At 41.1% G+C, this 21,271-nt stretch overlaps 1 protein-coding gene across 4 annotated transcripts; it reads left to right on the forward strand.

Moving 5' to 3' along the window:
- The first annotated feature begins 39 nt into the window (after positions 1 to 39).
- Positions 40 to 20,548, forward strand: dnm3a (dynamin 3a). Of its 4 annotated transcripts, XM_004557215.5 has the most exons (21): positions 56 to 683; positions 4,192 to 4,265; positions 4,670 to 4,819; positions 4,923 to 5,126; positions 5,765 to 5,863; positions 6,668 to 6,828; positions 6,905 to 7,047; positions 7,128 to 7,263; positions 7,673 to 7,740; positions 7,829 to 7,967; positions 8,068 to 8,154; positions 8,261 to 8,331; positions 8,427 to 8,487; positions 9,087 to 9,113; positions 9,807 to 9,920; positions 14,540 to 14,649; positions 17,302 to 17,413; positions 18,055 to 18,216; positions 18,494 to 18,717; positions 18,813 to 18,962; positions 20,159 to 20,548. In XM_004557215.5, exons 1-21 carry the CDS (start codon positions 523 to 525, stop codon positions 20,190 to 20,192), a joined length of 2,487 nt encoding a protein of 828 aa, XP_004557272.3. In that variant the 5' UTR covers positions 56 to 522; the 3' UTR covers positions 20,193 to 20,548. The 4 variants fall into 4 exon arrangements, with proteins under 4 accessions (XP_012776206.3, XP_012776207.3, XP_004557272.3 ...); XM_012920751.4 differs by lacking the exon at positions 9,087 to 9,113; XM_012920752.3 differs by lacking the exons at positions 18,813 to 18,962; positions 20,159 to 20,548 and having other exon boundaries at positions 40 to 683; positions 17,302 to 17,439; positions 18,494 to 18,630.
- The last annotated feature ends 723 nt before the right edge of the window (positions 20,549 to 21,271 follow it).

Consider the following 21,271-nt stretch of genomic DNA (forward strand, 5'->3'; position numbering starts at 1 on the left):
CTGTGAAGTTTGTCTATCTCCTGTTTAAGGGGTGGGGGCTGCTGAGTTAAACTTCTTTATTACCGCGCATGCGCACAAAACTGTTCCGTAAGCTGTCAAATCAGAGCGTTTTCTACTGAACAGAGACCAGACATAGCACGGTGAGCGGTGACTAACTAATTAAAAATGTCCCGAGTTTAAGGAAAGCGACTCCCGTTACGAATTGCTGGAGTTTTAAAACAACGGAAAATGACTTCGAAGAGCTTTTTTCGGAGAGCAGAGGGGCGTGAGTACAAATGTGGACACTATCGTCGTTCCCAGACACACTAACCAGACCGTACTAACGACTCCTTAAAGCTGCGGATCTTTAAAAGTTCACACCGATCTTCAAGAAAACTCTAATTTGCAGTTTTTAATAACAGCAATAATAATTCTGGTTACCAGCAGCCACTCACTATGATAGTTACTTTATCAAGTGGTGTAGACTAGAAGCGGAGGTAAAGAGGCTTGGCAGGAGCTGGACAGGTAGCTACTCCCGTTGCGATGGGCAACCGCGGGATGGAGGATCTAATTCCGCTGGTCAACCGCCTTCGAGATGCCCTGAGCAGCGTGGGGGAAAGCTGCAGCCTCCACCTGCCCCAGATTGCTGTGGTGGGCGGCCAGAGCGCAGGCAAGAGCTCCGTGCTGGAAAACTTTGTTGGCAGGTAAACCAAAGATACTCATCTCTATACAACAGAGACCACTGATACCAAGAGAGCATTTTCATTTGTAACAGATCTTTTACAAATTAGTCATAACCATTATGAACAAGTTTCATATTCATGACTTTCCCCTAAGTGACTCACTCTTTACTAAAGAACGGTGAAGTTACAGTGTTATAACTGATGATGATTATTTGAGTCATACCAAATCTATGAACCATCATGAACCAAATGCTATACTCACCATTAATTAATCAAATTGTCACAACTTAGTTAGGCTGATCATAAACCAGTGAGCTTAATGTGGAGTAATGACTACGTTTGTGTGAGACTACTGGGGACACATTACTCGGGTTTGGCATGGCAAAAAATGTACTGTATACACTTTATATACAGTACTTTAAATCATTTTATATATATTACAGTATATACTTGTTATACACACAGTATTATACAGAAAATACTGTGATCTTGACCCACAGCTCATTTTTTTGTTTCTAAGTAGCCAGACTTTCTTGTAATTTTTTTTAAATGTTCTTTTGTTGAAAATTGTCTTTTCCCCACCAATTTTCTGTCAATTTCTGACTATTTTCAAAGGTATTGTTTGTCTTCTTTTTTTAACTTAACACATCTAAAAATCACTGAAGAATCAAAAAGGCAACTAAGTAATGAACCAGTGTTGTGTTTACACATAACAGACAACTTAGCAAAGAATCCACTTTAAATTGTATCTTTGGGTATTTTGCTGCTAACAGCCTGTTGCAAAAACACACAGTTTCGTCCAATTTCTTTAGTTGAATCTCCAAAAAACAACAAAGAAGATTGTCAGGCATAAGTAGTATTTTTGCACCAACAAGATGATAGGCCCCTTCAGCTGATCCATCCGCTGTTCACTGCAGCTTCATCTTAAATTATCTTAGTGGAAAAGTGGCTGTCAATAAGCCATTCCCAATGAAGGGAAACAGGTGGAAAATACTGAGAACTGGATTGAAAATCAGTGGTAACAAGTCTTTGAAGCGATAAATTCAAATTTTGATTCAAATTATCATCAACAACATCGTCAACAGCCTGCATCGTTGTCAGAAAATATGTATTTTTTTTATTTAAATAACTTGTTAATTGTATTAAAATACAATTGGTGAGTTTTTTCTGTTGTCAAAACTGTTCAAGGTTGGGCCTGTGAAATGCATGATTTCCCTAAAGTGAAAGGAAAACTTAATACAGCTGCCTGTGTTCATACTTTCTACATCATGGCATCCATCCAACTCTAGTCTTAAATGCTATGTTGCTAGTCTGGAGTGGTGGATGCCGGGCATGTCAGGGTCTGTATGTAAGTAGTCAGTATAGCAGCTTATCTCATAGAGAGATGTCACTGAATAGGTGACAGTTAATATGACTTCTGAAACACAATCAAAGCAGAATTCTTGCTATCTTGTAAGTCATTACGTTCACCAAGGTGGAGCTAAACAAGCTTTGTTTTGTTTCATCTTTTTCTGCCCTTTAACAGATTTCAAGGTCCTAAAAATATCCTCGCTTGCTTATGAATAACAGTGTTGTCTGGGTAAAGTTTAAATGCAACTGAGAGCATTTGGTGTGTGATGAGGAGACCAAGTACTTCTATCCTGTCCGGAAGGAAAACTGATGATTAAGTCAATAGTCTTCAAGCTTCCTGAGACAGTAAAGCTTTGTTAGCCGTAGGAGGCCTATGCATTGTTCTGATCTGTAGGCCGTCTATGCAATAATCTGTGGCATTCCAGCAGCAGGCTGTTCACGTCCTGATATTTTGTAACATACCTGTTGGACATGAGTATGTTCTTTTTGTGAATGACTGCAACAGCTGTTTAAACTAAGACAGGATGTAATAAAACAAACTTCCTGAATCTGATTTTAAAAGGAAAGGGAGTGTTATTTATACCCGGTGCATTTGGTTTCTCTAGAATTAACCCTTTATTTAGCTTTATTACCCAATCTAATCCATGCTGTTTTAATGCAACAATTGACAGCAACAGTCACCTCAGACTGCTTTATTTTGTAAGGTGCTATACCCTATAATATTGGAGAGAAAACCCCAATGATGAGACAATCCTTTGTGAGCAAGCACTTGGAAACAGTGGGAAAGAAGATCTCCTTTTTAACAGGAAGAGACCTCGTTTAAGGAGGAGCAGTTATCTTTTGTGACTTGTTGGGGGTTGAGAGGGGAAAAAAGAGAGAAAAGGCAAGCATAGCAAGACCACGAAACAAAAAGGACAAAGCACAAACTATGGGAGAGGGTAGAAAAATTTATGACATGTGATAGTTATATTAAAAAAACACTGGGAGTGAACAAAAGGGAAGTGGAGAAGAAATACTGTGTTCCTCATGGAAAGTCCCATGGCAGCCTGAGTTAATAGCAACAAAAGTAAGGGATGGTTCAGGGTCAGCTGATTCAGTGGAAACTGTTAGCTGTATCAAAAAGGGAGGCTTTAAGTCTATCTACTGAACCTAAATTGGGAGCTGGTTCCACAGAAGAACAGCCTAGCAGTAAAGGCTCAGCCTCCCATTCTACTTTTGGAAACTCTAGGAACCACAAGTAATCCTGCAGTCTGACAGAGAAGTGCTTGGTTTGGATAATATGGGATAATATGATTTTAAATTCAACTGGATTTAAAAGAGCGTTAGTGAAAAGGAGATGATATGGGAGAAATTCTCTTTCTAGTCCATGTTAGTACTCTTATTGCAGAATTTTAGATCAGCTCAAGGCTTTGGGGGGAGTGACAATACAGAATTACAATAGTGCAGCCTAGAAGTAACAATAGAGATGAAAGAAGGCAGTCCTATATATCAGTTTATTGTGTCTCTTAAAGGACATATAGTGGTGAAAATCATAGGTCTCTTTACAGTATTACTAGAGGCCAGGTTAATACCATCCAGGTTACATATCTGATTATTCCTCAATTCTTCATCTGGTTCAGCGGATTAAATGCTAATCATTTTCTTGGTCTTGGTAACAAGAACGTTGCTGATGTTTTAGGACAGGGCTGTCAAACACAGGCTCAAACCTGGCCCAGCAGATGGCTTACAAAGACCAGGGAAGTTAAAATTGTAGTGTCTTGTATATCTTCACTTTACTACATAGGTATACACATGTACTGAAAATTTGATTTCTAGATCTTGACAATTTGTACAGTAACGTAAATTAAAGTTATGCAGTTGCTTTACTGGTCCGGCCCAGGTGAGCACCAACAAAACACATGAGGTCCATGAACTGAAGTGAGTGTGACACCCCTTTTTTAAGCAGTATGGCAACTGAACTAAACCTAATACTGGGTGCTATTGTGTCTAATGCTATAAAGGTACTCCCTAAATACTTTCAGTTTAATGGTCATATCTGTGGGCAAAGTATGTAAAATTATTAATATGGTATGGTAAACTTAATGTTTTATATTTGGTTTGGTGGTGGCGGGGAAGATGAATCAGCACCAGTAATAATACGCACATCTATGTGTATATTCTTTTATCTTTCCTCTAACAGAGACTTCCTTCCGCGGGGTTCAGGAATTGTTACTCGGAGACCTTTAATTCTCCAGCTGCTAAGTGATAACACAGGTAAGAGAGCTCATAGGGATGTCATGCCGTAGCATTTCTTTAAAACTGGCACCAGATGGCAGTATGGCGTCTTATGATGACTGTGCCTCATAGAGTCCTGCTTTTTATTGCCCTTTTCTATAAAAAAAAGAGGATTGGCATGATGGATAGCATTTTTATTTTTTCTCAGAAACAGTCAAAGTATTTTAAGACAGCTGCTAGAAGAAAACAGTTGCAAGAAAAATTGGTTATATTGAAAGTTAGTGCTATGTTATTGTGTTAGCCAGTTGACTAATTTTAAGAACAGCTATAGATTTGGTGGACTAGGCAGAGTTTTTCCAAAGATACTGTAATGCTAAGATGATATTATGAGCCTCTTATTGTTTAGGTGCTGCATGTATTCAAATGCTCTGTGTCTCCCCCAGAGTATGGTGAATTTCTACATTGTCAGGGAAAGAAGTTTACAGATTTTGACGAGATCCGCAAGGAAATCGAGACAGAAACACACAGACTTACGGGATCTAATAAAGCCATCTCTCCTGTTCCCATCCACCTACGGATCCACTCACCACATGGTACTGTGCAGGTCCTTGTGTTTTACTTGCCCCGCTTAACTTACTTTTGGTCTAGTTCTTAAACAAACCTTATGTCCATGTGTGTTTATTTGTATGTGTACAGTGCTGAACCTGACTCTTGTAGACCTACCTGGCATCACCAAAGTGCCTGTAGGCGATCAGCCAACAGACATAGAGTACCAGGTACGAGACATGATCATGCAGTACATCTGTAAGGAAAACTGTCTCATCCTGGCTGTCACACCTGCCAACACTGACCTGGCCAACTCTGATGCACTTAAACTGGCCAAAGATGTTGACCCTCAAGGTAAGCCCCATGACTGTGAATGTCCTGCTGTTTTTAAATAGTGACATTATTAAAATATAAAACCAGTTCCAAAGAAGTTGGGATGTTGCGTAAGAGCTTATTAAAAGTAAAGATGGGTAGAATTTTGGAATTGTTTCTTTACATAAGGCCTTACAAAGACCTTGCATACTTAAGTAACACAATACTAAACTGCATACTGCATGTATCAAAACAGCATGGCTTTGTAGCCCAGAGTTTTCACCCGCTGAAAACATTTGGCACATTGAAGAATACAACAAAGAAGACCAGGGACTGTTGACCTAGAATCCTTTTTCAGACAAGAATGGGACAACATTTTCTGCCAAAAGTCCAGCAGCTGCTCTCTTCAGTCCCTAGATGTTTATAGACTGTTGTTAAATGAATAGGGGATATTACACAATGGTTAACAAGCTGCTGTCCCAACTCTTTTGAGTTGATGTGTTGCTGCCATCAAATTTAAAATAACTTTCATTTTTCTTAAAATCATACATTTTCTCAGTTTAACCATTTGAAAAAAAATTTCATGCTCTGTTGTTAATAAAAGATGGATGGATGGATGGATGTTATATTCCTTATTCACATTTGTATGGAAATATGCATGTTTTTTCTCTTCTCTTTAGGGCTGCGCACAATAGGTGTAATCACCAAGCTGGACCTGATGGATGAAGGAACAAATGCCAGACAAATACTAGAGAACAAGTTGCTTCCTTTACGCAGAGGTGTGTTGCTTGTGTGTGTGTTCTTGCTCAGTGTGCTATCAAATCGCAATAGAGACTCTCTGGAGAGGATTGACATAATCATTGTGTATTTATTACCAGCCACAAGCTCACTCACAGCCAAGCACAAAGATAACTTTAGCTCTTTACGTGACATCACTGTACTCCCATTCAGTGTGTGTGTGTATGTGCATGTATTCTATGTATGCAGCAAGAGATAAAGAGTAAGAAATGGATTATTGATGGTGTTGGTTTGTGTATCAGCCAGAAGTGTAGAGTCTGACAAGTGGGAACTGATAGGCACCAGCCCAGCTGTTAGCTTAGAAAAGTTTGTAATTTGTGTCTGTGAGAGAGCGGAAGAGACAGAGGCCTGGAATTGGGCAATGCAGGCAGTGTACAGACTGGCTAAAGCACCACCAGGTGCTGGCTGCTTCATGCTTTTCCTACAGCACTAATGCATTAGCCATGGAAGCCCTCTGAAATAATTCCGCCGGTAGCAGCATTGAGCTGAAGTATTAGATGTGAAGCCTAGTGCTATTACATCTATTACTGTACCAAATAGGCAATTTGGCCTGCCCCTCACAATCCGCCCTGCTGTTGCAGAAACACACACATTTCCTGCTTGTATGCTACAGTTATAATGGAACAAATGGTGGTCTGGGAAGAGTTCCCAGGCACCCTCCAGAAAATGCGAGTTGAATCCATCTTACATCAGAGGCCTGTAATTTCTCCTTCCTGTTAGTGCACATTGTCATCCTTATCCTTACATACCTTTTTATAATTTCCCTTTCAACTCCTTCTCCCCAGGTTACATAGGGGTGGTGAACCGTAGTCAGAAGGACATTGATGGGAAAAAGGACATTAAGGAAGCTCTGAGGGCAGAGAAGGAGTTCTTCCTGTCCCACCCAGCCTACAAACACATGTCTGAAAAAATGGGAACACCTTATTTACAAAGAATACTCAACCAGGTTCAATATGTGAACTTTTAAACTGAGAAATATTACATTATGTGCTTGTGTTATTACTAACAATATTTGTTTTCAGCAATTCACAAACCACATTCGGGACACACTGCCAGCCTTCCGTAGTCATCTGCAGAGCCAGGTTCTGGCATTGAAGAAAGAAGCTGAAGATTACATGCAGTTTAATCCAAATGACCCCGCACGAAGGACCAAGACATTGCTACAGTGAGTCAGTCATTCTGTGTATACATATTCTATGTATATATATTTCTGTGTTTTTCATAGCCTGCATGTTTGTCTTTTAGATTAGTTCAGCGCTTTGCTGTTGACTTTGAGAAGCTGATTGAGGGCTCAGGTGACAAAGTAGACACCGTCAACCTGTCCGGAGGAGCTAAGATCAATCGAATCTTCCATGAACGTTTCCCCTATGAACTAATCAAGGTGTGTGTGTGTGTGTGTGTCAGAATGAGAATCAGAAACAAAATACTTTATTAATTCCTAAGGAAATTATGTGGTTACAGTTGATCCAACACAATAAGAACAGTTACAGACTGGACAAAATTAAATAATACAATGTATTACAAAGTTACAAATATAAGAAATAGGTTCAATATATACAAATAGCTTCTAGAATAATACAGAGATTTTATATATATATGATTGGCATCATTTCATGTGTGTGTGTGGGTGCCTTGTTTATTTGTTTGGATTATGATGTTTATGGTTTTGGTGATTGGTTTATGTTCTTCGGGCACCTGCATTTCCTTTAATAAGTGTAATGATAAACCAAGTTGCTCCTTAGCCAAGTGCTGTTTTTTATGAAGTACTGTGCATCTTTGCATGTCTTAAGATCGGGTCTGATGAAGGGAAGCTGCGGACGGAAATCAACTATGCCATCAGAAACACCCATGGTGTCAGGTTCAGTACAGTAGCAGTGTCAAGTGATTTTATTGTTTTGGTCTTTTTTTGTTTTTCTACTGTAACATCTTATATTTTTTCCCTACAGGACGGGTTTGTTCACCCCTGACACGGCCTTTGAAGCCATAGTAAAGAAACAGATATCGAGGTTAAAAGGGCCATGTGTTAAATTTATTGACATGGTCAGTCAGGAACTAACCACCACTCTGTACCAGTGTATCGACAAGGTATAAATACTCTTGTTTCATGTATTTGTGTGTTGCTTTCTACACTTCGTGGTGTAGTAACTGTGTCATATCTCATTTGTGGTCTGTTTTTACTCTGTAGCTCAGTTCCTTTCCCAAGCTGCGAGATGAGACAGAAAGAATTGTTACCACTGAAATTCGAGAACTAGAGACTAAATGCAGAGACCAGGTAATCCATATTTGTGTAAGGGATGAATTGTTTTGGATTACTCAGTTGCATTCTTATGTTGTGTATTGTTTTATTTCATGAGTTAACATATGTTCGCACTGTCCAGGTCATGTTGCTTATTGACATACAGGTAGCCTACATAAATACCAAACATGAAGACTTTGTTGGCTTCAATAAGTGAGTCTCCACATCACCTTTAAGATTTCTAGCTAATAATAAGCATCGTTAATTATACACTATATTAAATCAGACTTGCTTTTCATTTATCTTAGTTCCCCCCAGATGCACAATCACACCAATACCAAGATTGCTGCACGGATTGGAGGAAAACAGGTGAGAGTCTAAATGGCTTGGCTTAATAAAATGAACCAGGGATCATGCAGCCCTAAAATGCAAATGAAGGCATTCTGAGACAGTTTGTCAGTTGAACCAGTCCATTGATCCTTAGCTTTACTTTTGTCTGAGTTAAATCTCCTGACAACTTAATTATTATTAATTATTATCAGTACAAGGAATCTGCAAAAATACAAACAAAATTCAAACTTTAAACGCATTTAATTTATGTGCTGTGGCACATAGCATATCTGTGTGCCACAGCAAAAATAAGACATTTTAGTCTTTTTCTATTAGATTTATATGTAGACATATTTATGTGACACATTTTGATTTAGCAGTGATAATTAAATACACATTTCTACTATAACTGGAACATTGATATGTGGTGTTGTTAATATTTGCTAAACAGCAGTAAATTTCAACCACAGCTTCAAAGGTAAATAAAAAAAAATTTATTTTCAAAGTCCCGAGTGATGCTTTGCTAATAGTTAACTGTTAAATGTAGTCATTGTTGGCGCCATCCCCAAAAATTGTCATATAATGAAAAAATTAACTCCATCTTTCTGTTGCTGCTTCATCTCCTGTTTTTTCTCTAGGGTGTGGCGCCTCATTCAAGTCTAATAGTAGGAGACCCGTTTCTTTAAATCTTCTCACTCACTGCTGCCTCTGCTGGCAATATGTGTGCACAGCGGTGAAGCTTAAGGGTTGTGGGTTGGCATGCTACTGATTGCAGCAAACACAGCAAAATGGCTCCTTGTAGCTTTAATAATCACATCTTTCATCATCTGCAACTTTCTCAGAAAGTGTTTTTTCTTTTTCTTGTTCAGTCTGTGCTAATCTTATAATTTCTCTTTCACAGTCCCCCACTGTAAAAATATACATTTGCAGGAAGTATATGTTATCTTGGTATAATATGTCTCATTTCCTATAACTTGACACATCTTTCCTTTACAGTGCCTTTGTCTGTCACCTTTGACCGCTCTTCCTGTTTTCTCCCAAATTTGAACAGCCAGGCTCTGATTTCTGTGCTTGCTCGACCGTCTTTACCCTTTTAGGTTCTCTTAAACACCTGTGCAAGCTGTTTTTCAGTTAAATATTTTGTTGATTGCATCACTGTGTATCTCACAAATGTCTAACCCGCACAAATGTTATTTTTTTCCTCCAGTGTCAGCTGTTTGACTTTTACTCTTGTTTTCGTCAGCACAATCTGCTCTCATTGTATGACCTGCTTTTCATGCTTTCATGTGAATTGTGCCTTGCTGTGAACAATTGTCTGCTGTGTTGCCTTCTGAGCTTCTTACCCTTGACTGATGCAGGTCATACGCAAGGGTTGGCTGACCATCAATAACATTGGCATCATGAAAGGTGGAGCCAAGGAATACTGGTTCATACTTTCTGCAGAGAACCTCTCATGGTTCAAGGATGACAAGGTAAGGCCTTCACATTTATTTAATGACAAACTGAATTGAATATCTATTATCAAGATGAATTACACTTCAAATATTTTATTTATATAGTCCAAAACACAGAAATGCACTTAAGCCATCATCAGTTTATTTAAATAAATAAACTAAGCTTGAAATAGTGTGTTAATTGTTCATTTTAGAGAGGCAAAGTAAAATTGTTCATCTGTTCAGATCACATTCTTAAAAAAAAGAAGAAGTAGGTGGCAGAGATCTTAGTGGCCCTCTGCTCTGATGTCAGTGGGGCTGCCATCTGTCTGCCTGTCTGTGCCTGCTGTACAGGAGCAGAAGGTCTGCACAGCAAGTGTAGACAGGCAGACACACCACAACAGTCTCATCCTGTCACAGCTGATGTCATGGGAAGAGGGAAGGGCAGAGTAGAGGGAAAGAGATCAGAGAAGGGGAAACACATTGGAGCATTTCTCTACGGATAGAAACAAGCACCTGTAAACATTCACATCTGGATGAAAACTCTACGGCTGGATAGTTAACATTTGTGACTGTGAACGCGATAAAGAAACTTTGACATTGTTTGACAGACTGAGAATTGAGTGTTTTTTAGCAACAGTATGTTGATTGTTTTACAAATAAGTTATTGTTCTTGGTAACCACACTAAAATAGTTTGAAGGTTTAAGCTAAACAAACAGTGACATCATTCTAGTCACAACTAAAAGCACATCTTTAACCCCCTTCTCTCTGTCCAGCTAACTCTTGCTGTTCTCTCCTACCACCTGGACCTGTAATTGAACCCCACCATTTCCTCCATTCATTCCTCTGACACCCCCCTTCCCATTCGTGCTGCTCTCCCTTCAGTCTTCCCCCTTGCTCCCCCCTTTTCTTCCTCTTCTGGGAGTTTAGGCATTTGGAGCGGCTCACTCTGACACAGCTGGAGCTGCCCCAAGCCAAACTGAGACTCACACACATACACACATGCACACACAAACGCACTCAGTGGACAGGGTTGTATATACAGTATACAGTACACATGCAGACTCTGATGTAAACAAAGTGACATGCAAATAGTGGAGAAAAATATACACTCACTCAGACAGACACATGGTCACTTTTCAGATAAACACTGGATTGCTTGAACGCTGTGTTCCAAACATAGCCCCAGGCATCCATATTATACACACAGTGTTTTAGGTTTCCTCTTGCTGTCATTCCCTTACTAAGCATTTGCAAATCAACTCAGTCATACAAAGCCTTTTTTGCACACAGGCAAGAAGTAATACAACTGCAGGCAAGTAATCATCTGTCGACCACATCAGAGCAGCAAGCTGGTTCTCTGCTGATGATCAAAATGAGACATGTATGCTTCACTACATGGATTAAAGCTACTATAAGAATTAAAATTTAAAAAAAAAATCTTTATACATTTTTGCTATGGTTGTTTAATCTCTGCACCTCATCACCATGTTTATCACTCGTTTATGTGCATTTTAAGTCACCCATGGTATCACAGGAGATGAGATCTACTGATTTTTTTTATGTGCACATAGACATACACACAGACGCATAAGCCAAACTCCTGCTTCTTCTCCCTCACAGCTCACAGTTCCCGCTCTCATAACCCCCCGCCCACACTACCTCCACACATTACTTTTTTCTTTGACTGCTGCCCCCCCCAACACGCACACACACTTATTTTTTTCTTTCTTTCTCTTGCCTCTGTTGCCTTTTACTCCTCCTTTCTCTCTCTCTCCCTCTCTCTGTCTGTCTCACCCTCTTTCTCTCTTTCTCCCCCTTTCTGTGGTTGGCAGTCTCCCTGGGACTGTGCACATTCCTGGCTGGAAAATCTGAAGCTTTGTCCAAACACCAGCTTCCAAGATCTGCCCAGAGAAATCCCACATGGCTGTTTCTACACTGCAGACCTCCCCTTTTGACTCCCCCTCTCTCCTCTCAACTACTCCACAGTCTTACTCCCAAAAACCCCTCTTCCCCCCTCTTCACCCCCCAAAACTCCACTGCCACCCTCCCTTCATCATCTCTGTGTTGATTGCTTCCATGCACACAGTTTTAACCTGTTTGAATTACATCTTCATTCTATTATATATGTACCCTGCACTGACCTCATGCTGAAAGTGCAGCTTAACCGTTCAGAGTTTAATCTTCACAGCACATTGAACAGACGAACATTCCTTCACCCCTCAACTGCCAGAACTCCACCAGGGAGCTGAAGAAAAACAGACGGCTCATGACTATACATTTAATCTACATGCACTCCTCTATGTGTTTGCATGTGAGGCCTATCTCAGGTCCATTAGCCTCTAGGAAGGGGGGACATAGCTTCAGACACAGCAGCTCTGATGTATGATCCTTCACGACCACCCTGACACCACTGCGATTACGACACACACACATAAATACACAAATGTGTATACAAAGCAATGCCACAATGTCCTTTAACCACAAGAGCAATCATATTGCAAAGCAGATGCACATGCAAAATGTGTGAGGCAATCTGTGGAAAAAGTTAGGTTAGAGCTTTTCTGAAGTTGCTGTGCGCAAAATAAGCTCAGCTCATTAGCTGATTTGTAGCCTTCTTAGTTTGCAGCCCTAAAAGACAGGAAAAACAGTCAAGTTATACTTCACATGTGTTATTCTCACTAGTCAACAAAGACAGTTAATTCAAGCTGACAAATACCACAAAATGGATGAGAGATTGTGCAACTTAGTATAAAGCTGGTCACAGTGATTAAAGATATGAAATCGTGTGATAGTATATGCATATTTAAAGGCACTTGCACATCTGCAAGCGAGAAACATCACAAAATAATAGACCTTATATTTGCCAGCATAGACTATGTGCAGTTTTCATCTTCTCTTGTGTATTTGTAGATGGCATTAGTATAAGCTGCTGATGCACTTCCTTGCACAGTCTAACCAATGTGCAGACTACTGTACACCAGTAAGATCCTGAACAGGTAGTCTGAACACTGGGATGACGGAGCAGGACCCTTTCTCGTTTGTGTTCGGCCTTGCCTTTTCCATCTCTGGCTGTTTTCTTGCAGTCCTGCATGAGGCGTTGGAGAGTTGACAAAAGGTTTCCTCTGTTTTTCTCATATTTCTTATCCGGTTCCAATGCTGGGTCGTAGGGCAAGACACACACATCAGACATCCACTCCTATGGGCATCTCTCCTTCAGACATGTTAGTGTACCTTGATTCGGTCGTCCGCAGGGCTGTGTCCCGATGTAGTATCCAGTCTTGACGTGGCACATTCACCCATTCAGCCAGGGATCTGCCTGTTCACTCAGGGAAGGCATAAGGAAATAAGGGGAGTGAGAGAAGGAGAGAGAGTTAGGGAGGAACTTAGCAGCCATATATGGGTTGATGGGACCCATGGGGGAATCAACTTTGGAGTGGTCTGGAGTTTCTCCCCATTTCTTCTTCACAATCGCTCCTGCTTTCTATGTTCCTCAACATTTCCTTGTCTACTTTTGCGAAATTCACCTCCCTCTGTCCATGTCTATCCCTCCGCTTCCTCTCTTTCTCATCTCTACTTTCTATTTCTACCCCATCGGAGCACCCTATACTCACTCCGGTCTCCTCCCTCTCCGTCTAAAGCGATCCCAGATGTTGCTGTATGAGCGCCAATCGCGTTCTGTCATTTTTTTTCAACCTCTGTTACAGGAAGTGGGCCCCTTTGTTAAAAAAAAAAAAAAAAAAAGGAAAGGAAAGAGGAGCAAAGGAAGAGAGTCGTAGGGTTCAGGGAAGCACTGGGAGAAAGACTGATGACCAAAATGTACTTCCAGAATAGTCGCCTCTCATTTCATTCGTGCACATGATCAAACGCATGAGCACATATTCGAATCTACACATTGTTAAAAAATGCTCTTCTGGCGTTAGGTATTCTGACTCTGGTGGTCACTTTTTTCTTTGAACTCTCCATCCATCCATGGCTGTACCTATAACCAGGCTTTATGGAAGGCCCTTTCTCAAAGGCTAGACAGAAAGAGCAGGCTGGAGAATAGAGAGATGAGGGGGAAGGGCTTGACTTTAGGAGAAATGTTGTGTTAGAGCTTGAGTCTGAGTAATGACTTTCACATGTGGCCCGGCCTCTCTACCTCTTTTTTTCATACTACTTCTCTCGTTCCCTCCCTCCCTGCTTCACTTTTCTGCATCCTGCCTCCATACTGTCTGGTTCTCCTCACACTAGCCGCTCCACTCCTCCAACTGTTCTCCGTCATTCATAAGTCCCCATGGTGATGACAGACTATAGACTTATGGCAACTCTCCCCCTCCCCCACTGATTCTCCTGAACTAGTTTGTGAGTTGTTAATGTGAGTCAGTCTGACAGTCAGACACATCATCTTATATGAACTCGGATGCACTCCTAGCACAATGTTCCACATCTCCATTTCGCCTTGCCTTCTGACACTTTTCCCATTACAGTTCATGTCTCTTGGCTCCACTTTCTTCTCTAGGTGCACGCTAAGAAATATTTACTACCAGACACATGCAAACTGGCCTTAGTCTCTGGTGGTTTTTGCTATCAACGCTGTTATTGCCTCTATGGTGTCGTATATTACTCTGCATACCAATGTCAAAATTTTATCTTTTCATATTCTGTCTTTTTTCAGGAGAAGGAAAAGAAGTACATGCTTCCACTGGACAACTTAAAGCTCAGAGACGTGGAAAAGGGCTTCATGTCCAGCAAATATGTTTTTGCTATCTTCAACACAGAGTTAAGGTTTGTGTGTGGTTGGAGGCGTGTGCTTTTTCATATGTGCCTGTTTGGTGAGTGAATGCGTGAGTCAGAAAAGGGAGTTCTGTTCTTGTCACCTGCTCGATGAAACTTTTGTGATATTTTACGAGGGTGGACATGTTGGAGGAGGAAAGGGAGGAGATGTCAGAGTGGCGTTTTGCCCTTCCGCCGACCTCTTCCATTCAACTTTGCCACCGGAACCAAAAGGGATATCCAGCGGGTACTGGAGCGGATGCCGTTTTTTTTTTTGCTCTCTAAGTATATGCCAGGCTTTTGAGGGCAGAGCTGGGTTTTGGGTTTGCTAAGTTTATGGGTGTGAAACAGATTGAGAAGGACAGAGAGACAAAGGGAAAACATAAGAGGCAAGAGAGAGAGAGTGTTTAGGAGCTGGAGCTGACCCAAAGCCTGGCTGATTGTACCAGAGCATGTGGGCTTTGTTTATAATGCTTTGCTATGCTACATTCGGACACACAAACTGAATTCATAAGTGCGTGTGTGTGTTTCCACATGTGTGTATTTCCACATGTGTGTATGTGCCTTTGCAAAGAGCATGCGTATAGACCACAGCATACCGACGGCAGGCTCATTAAGCAGCTAATCAAAGCCAGAGCGCTTGGATCAGAGATGAGGCTGCTCTTGTTTGGAAAGAATTGCTCGACTCACCACAAAAAGGAGGGAGAGGGAAGAACTGGAAGGGTTGGGGGGGAGAAAGAAAGCAGCAGAGAGAGAGAGAGAGAGTATCAGAGCCAATGGCCAGGAATGTGTCAAAGTCTGTCCTGTGGCGCCCCCCCCCCCCCCCAATCCAACCCCTCTACCCCCCTTTCCTGCGCCCTCACTCTGTTTCTCTTTCTGTATTTGTGTGTGTGGCTTTGTCCCTGTCTGACAGTAATCAAAACCTCAGGAAACTCTTCAAATCTAAAGCAGTCATAGCGCTGCAGAAATTCCTTCAGATTAGTGAAAAAGCTCCCAGTGAGCTGAGGAGAGAGCATAAAAAAAGGCCGTTTAAAACAAATGTTGGTGTAAGTGATAAATCAACATAGAGAACAATTTTCTTATGTGCTCACTGGTGTAAACGAATGTTCAGTGTCCTGATCTTAGTGTAATAGCACTCCAGTATTGTCATGGTTGGCCCGGCTCCCCGTCTGTTAGCCACCACACCCTGATTTATTAGCCTCACCCATACTAGCCCAGTTATAAGCACACAAACTAAAAGCCTATTTCTTCATCGCTCTGTATACCTCTCTGTCACCACAGTGTAGTTTCTCAGTTTCTGCTGTCTGTTGTTCTCACACACAGTCTTCACATTTTTGAGGTTAATTGCTACGTGTTCTGAATGTGAGGAGGGAACAACAAAAGGGGGAAAAAAACAATCGAGTGATTAAAGAAAAATGTTTAACAGATGGGCCACGGCCTGCTCCAGATTCTTTACTTGTTTCTGACTTTGTTACTAAGCGTTGAGATGTCAGATGATGTGAAGAGGGACGTGAGAGGACAAACAGAGAGCAAGCTGAGTTTGGGTATGAATCACGGTGAAAAAATACGTGATGATGATGATAAGGAGATAAGCTGCCGTGAATAAGGTCGTGTGAAGCATTGCGTTTGGGAAGCAATAAATGATGTATGTGTTATATGTGTGTATATCGGTGCCGTGTATGTTTCTGTGTGTGTTTTAATCTAGTTGAAAGTGTCTGCGTCTGTCTTTATGCCCTTTAGATCTGCAAGTGTCCAACATGTTACACGGGGAGGGTTGCCTACTTGAAAGTGTAACATAGACCTGACACACATCAGTTTACATAGAGCCTGATAGCTTCTGTTACCCGTGTATCACTTGATGTATACTTATATTTTTATTATTACTATACAGGATGCAGTAATGGGACACAGGTCAGCCAGTGCTCCATTTAAACAAAGTAAATTTAAAAAGATTCCATTGGCTGATTTTACAAACAAATTTATCAGCATGAACGAGAAATATTTGCAGGACACACTGCACATTGCTTTACAAAGCAGACTGAATAATACGGTACCCAGACTGACAAACAATAAAACTGTTAAACGTTTGTTATGGAAACACAAGAAATTATTTTTTCTGTACAAACAAAATGCTACTTATGTTTGTTTCACACAAAGACTGTATATAAAGATATATATACAGTCTGTGGGTTAGCGCATGAAGGCATCCTTGTGCCAGTAACATTTCACTTGTGTACAGATTGGGTCAGAGGCTTAGTAAATAATATTTGTATATAAAGAATTTCGAACACAAACAGTGAAATCGTCCAAGTGGCCTTGATGTTCTCTTTTAAACACTCTACACCCTAGCTGATAAGTTCGCAACTATAACTAAATGTTTGGCTTAATCACCTACACAGAGTTCACAAGAAAAGGTTAAAGTTCCTGTTATGGATAATAGGTCTTGTATACGTTCATCAGAGTTCCCATGAAACACATCGGAAAATGTGTTTGGTACGAACTGTATATTTTCTTAACCGTAAGGTAAGCACTGGGCCAGTCTCCCGTACAACGTATATAAGGTTTTGTGTATATTACTCCGTATTGCAGAAAGCTCCCTTGAGTTAAAAGTGTTATTGCTGTATATTTTTTGGACATTTCTGACAGGATTGTAATGAATTGCAGGAATGTGTATAAGGACTACAAATGCCTGGAGTTGGCCTGTAACTCTCAGGAGGAGCTGGACAGCTGGAAGGCTTCTCTGCTACGGGCCGGAGTCTACCCTGAGAAAGTTGCTGTTAGTACTTTGACCCCTAATTCAACGTAATTAAACCCAGTCCTGACCTTAGCTTTGGGGAACTGCACCTGTCTGCACCTTACCTTTGAGTTATATGCACTCATTGGCTTTGCTAACCTTAAACCCTGTCTGTAACCCCTTACCCCTCTCTCTCCATGTTCCCCTTTCTCTCCCCCTGCCAAAGAGAAAAAGCAAGTCCCCCACCCCTTCCATCCCGCTCTGTCGTTGGCTCTTTAGTACAGCATTCTTGGTCCATGATGTCACTACAATATGTGTGTGTGTGTGTGTGTTCTGGTCTGTTTCTAATCAGCAGTTCCTCGTCCCTCACACACTCCCCCTTTTTTTTTTCTTCTGCCCATTCCTCCTTGACTCCTTCTTTTTTGTTCCTTGTGTTCAACTCTCCTTGTTCTTATCCTATCAAATGTGTTTCTTCTTGTTACTAACATGGAATAGATGTGGCCACTAAATATAAAAGAAAGCTTTGTCTCTTTACACATCTGTATTTGTATTAAATTACTAGCTGTGGTATATCAGCAGTCCCTGTAGCATGGCACACTACACTGTAGATTATTGCTTAAATGGGTTGTCTGTATAGTGTTAAGATGTATGTATATGTCCCAACTTGTGTGTTTTTTACTAAGGTGGATGAGCAGGGGAATGGACCTCCTGAAAACCTCTCCGACCCCCAGCTGGAACGTCAAGTGGAGACCATTAGTAACCTGGTTGATTCCTACATGGGCATCATCTATAAGACGGTCAGGGACTTAATGCCAAAGACCATGATGCACCTCATGATTAACAGTGTAAGCTCTCCAGACCACACTTTTAACTGTTATTTTTATTTTTTATGGTGCAGCAAATCCTTTTCACTTTTTTTTCTACATTTTTTGTTTTTTTGAAATTTGAAATTCCACTTGATCCATATCCTGACCAACAGAAAAAAGAAACTTTCAGGGGGTAAAAAAAACATTTTTTGCCACCGATTAAGAATATAGATTCGTTTTTCTGAATTAGAATAAAATACCACTTCACAAAGTTACATTTTAACTTCTCACAGTAGTTTATAATCCCTCTCTGTAGGTTAAGGAGTTCATTAGCTCTGAGCTCCTGGCCCAACTCTACGCTCTGGGAGAATGCTCAGCTCTGATGGATGAGTCACCAGAGCAGCAACAGCACCGAGTTGAAGTGCTCCAAAAGCATGCTGCCCTGAAGGAGGCGCTCGCTGCCATTGGAGAAATCTCCACCTCTACCTGCACTACCCCTTTGCCTCCACCTGTGGATTCTTCCTGGATAAAACCATCCAGGTGCAAATGTACACATATACATAGATGGATTCATTGAAACAAATCTGTACAACCTATCACTTAAGCTTCTCTCGTCTTCTGCTTCTCTTGCCAAGCCTCCCTAAAACTGCAGCCAGTGGTAAGCCTGGGATCCGTAGCCATGCTCCACCTGTTCCTCGGGTGCCCAGCGCTGGACCCAAAAGCTCCCCTAATGGCTCTCGGCAGCACACTAGTCAACAAAATCGTACCCCAGCCTTGGTGCCAAGGTGACTGTGAAACCAGAGAGATTAGCCCATGAAACCTGACCTGTTGTATAAATGATGACCTCTAGGCTTCGCCAAGCCTGGCATTTATGCATACACATGCGCACACATGCAAAATCAAATGTTCCCGTACAAAGGCACAGGGTTAGAAAAAGTTGTTATTTGAGCTGGGTGGGGGTCTGCTGGAAAATGTGTTTCTCATATTCTCCTTCCCATCAGCCTCAGTAGACAAGACCTCCGCATGCTTTCTACTGGAGCCAGATACAACAGGCTGAGCGCCCTGTCAACTTTTCATCTTTCTCTCTGTCCTTCATTCCCCCTTTTTCTTCTAGCATGCATTTGTTTTATTGCCTTCCTCAGTTTCCCTCATGCAATAACCATTATTTTTCCTTTTGCCCGTACCTCTTTTTCTTCAACTTTTTCTTTACTTCTCCTCTTTCACTGGTTCCTCCCCTGCTTTTGGCCCGTCTCTCCTTTTTCTCTCTGCCTCATTTCCTCTGTGCTCTCCAATGGTTCTTTAGGTTCTTTCCCTCATACACTCTCTTTCCTTGCCTGAGTCTTTCCATCCAGCCTAATGCTTGTCTGGCTCCCCTATAGATATAGAGTCATTGGGACACGATCTTACTGTAATCAGTCTTGTACTTGTACTCTACTTGTATGCTCTATGCAGCTTTATGAGTCTTGCCTTTATGTGCATTTTCTCATCATTATAAAGTCTATTTAGCCTATCATGTGTGGAGCTACGGGCAAATAAAAACACAGTAAAGAAATATAGAAATATGTAAATTATAACTTGGAATTAGGAACAACTGAAAGCCCCAGCTGGCACTGCTACACTTGGATCAACTCCTTGCTAATAATAAGGCATCTCCTAATTCATGAACATCTTTATCCAGGGTTCAGAATTATCTTATTCCTTTATTTATTTAGGAAGGCTGAATGTATAAAGCTTATAAAGTCCTGACTGCTTAGCCCCAGACTGTACCTCTCTGCAGATTAACTAGAAATTTAAATGCGGATGATTAAGAAAGCTACAGTGAGAGACAGCACCGTCCCATCAGAGATACCATGTCCTCAAAATCATGCATAAGTCTTTCAAATTTTGAAAGATGTTATAAGATCTAATGTAGAGAAACTTTTATAGAAACTTTGCTAATATAAACCATATAGTAATGTCTTTGATCTAATATTGTCTCCAGGAGGCTTCCCCCAGCAATCCCAAGTGTGAAATAAGCCCCCTCTGCTCTGAACTCCATTACCCATCTGCCCCCATGGTCCTTTCAGCTGCAGCTGGCTGCTACCCGGAGACACTCCTGACCTGCATGATGTATAATACAGCTGAAGCACGATGATGGGCTTTTCTCTGTCTCCTCTGGGAGCTGCTGTCTGCAAAACTCACTCCATCCTGAGCCTGTTTTGTACATAATATCAACGGCCACAAACGATGGAATGTGCACAACTGTCTGCTGGCTTCTCTCAAGTGCCTGAACCTTTTGTAGATAAAAATATCAATCTGAATTATTATACTGAAAAGAATATACATGCACTGTTTCTATTTTCCGTGAATAAACAGGTATTTTATTTTTGAATGCATGTGCAAATGTCATTATTTGGAAGCTAGCTATCGCTGACTTGATCAGCATTAGTGTAAGCAGAACCCTATGCTGATTTATTTTATTTATTTATTTATTTTGGGGGGGGGGGGGGGGGGGGTTCAGTGGCCTACAAGGTGTTAAAACCAGCTAACTCAAAACCTTAGAAATTACCTTATGGGGTTGCAGTGGTCTCCAGTAAAGTCGTTAAATAATTTTAGTTGTAAAGCTAAAGTATGGTCTTCAAATCCAATTTGAAGATAATGTTCATAATACTAGTGATGGGACGTTCTGTATCGAGGCTTCGGAGCGTGTGTCGAGTAATGGAGGGGGCGTTTCCGCGAAGCGCGTATCGAGGCTTGCTTCATTTATGGGAGGAGCTGAAAATGATGACGTCCGAAGCCTCGCTGCCCGGCTGTACCACGTGACTGGTTCATGAAGCGGTTCGAACTTTGCCGCGAGATATGACAGCGATATAAACCCCTCAGACTACATTCAAAAATGTGGGTGTTTGATGGAGAGTTGTTAGTGAGAGTTTGGAGACAGTTTGGAGGTTTATGAGAGTGAGGAAAGTCAGGAGAGAATGGAGCCAGCTAAGAAGAGGAGGATGTCCTCCCCTGTGTGGGAACATTTTGATCTTATTCCTCCCAACAAGGTATGTAAATTTCTACAGAAGATGTATTTCCATGATACTGATGGTGCAATACAATTTATGTTGAG

The sequence above is a fragment of the Maylandia zebra genome, linkage group LG23 (genome assembly GCF_041146795.1).
Source record: "Maylandia zebra isolate NMK-2024a linkage group LG23, Mzebra_GT3a, whole genome shotgun sequence".
Lineage (NCBI taxonomy): Eukaryota > Metazoa > Chordata > Actinopteri > Cichliformes > Cichlidae > Maylandia > Maylandia zebra.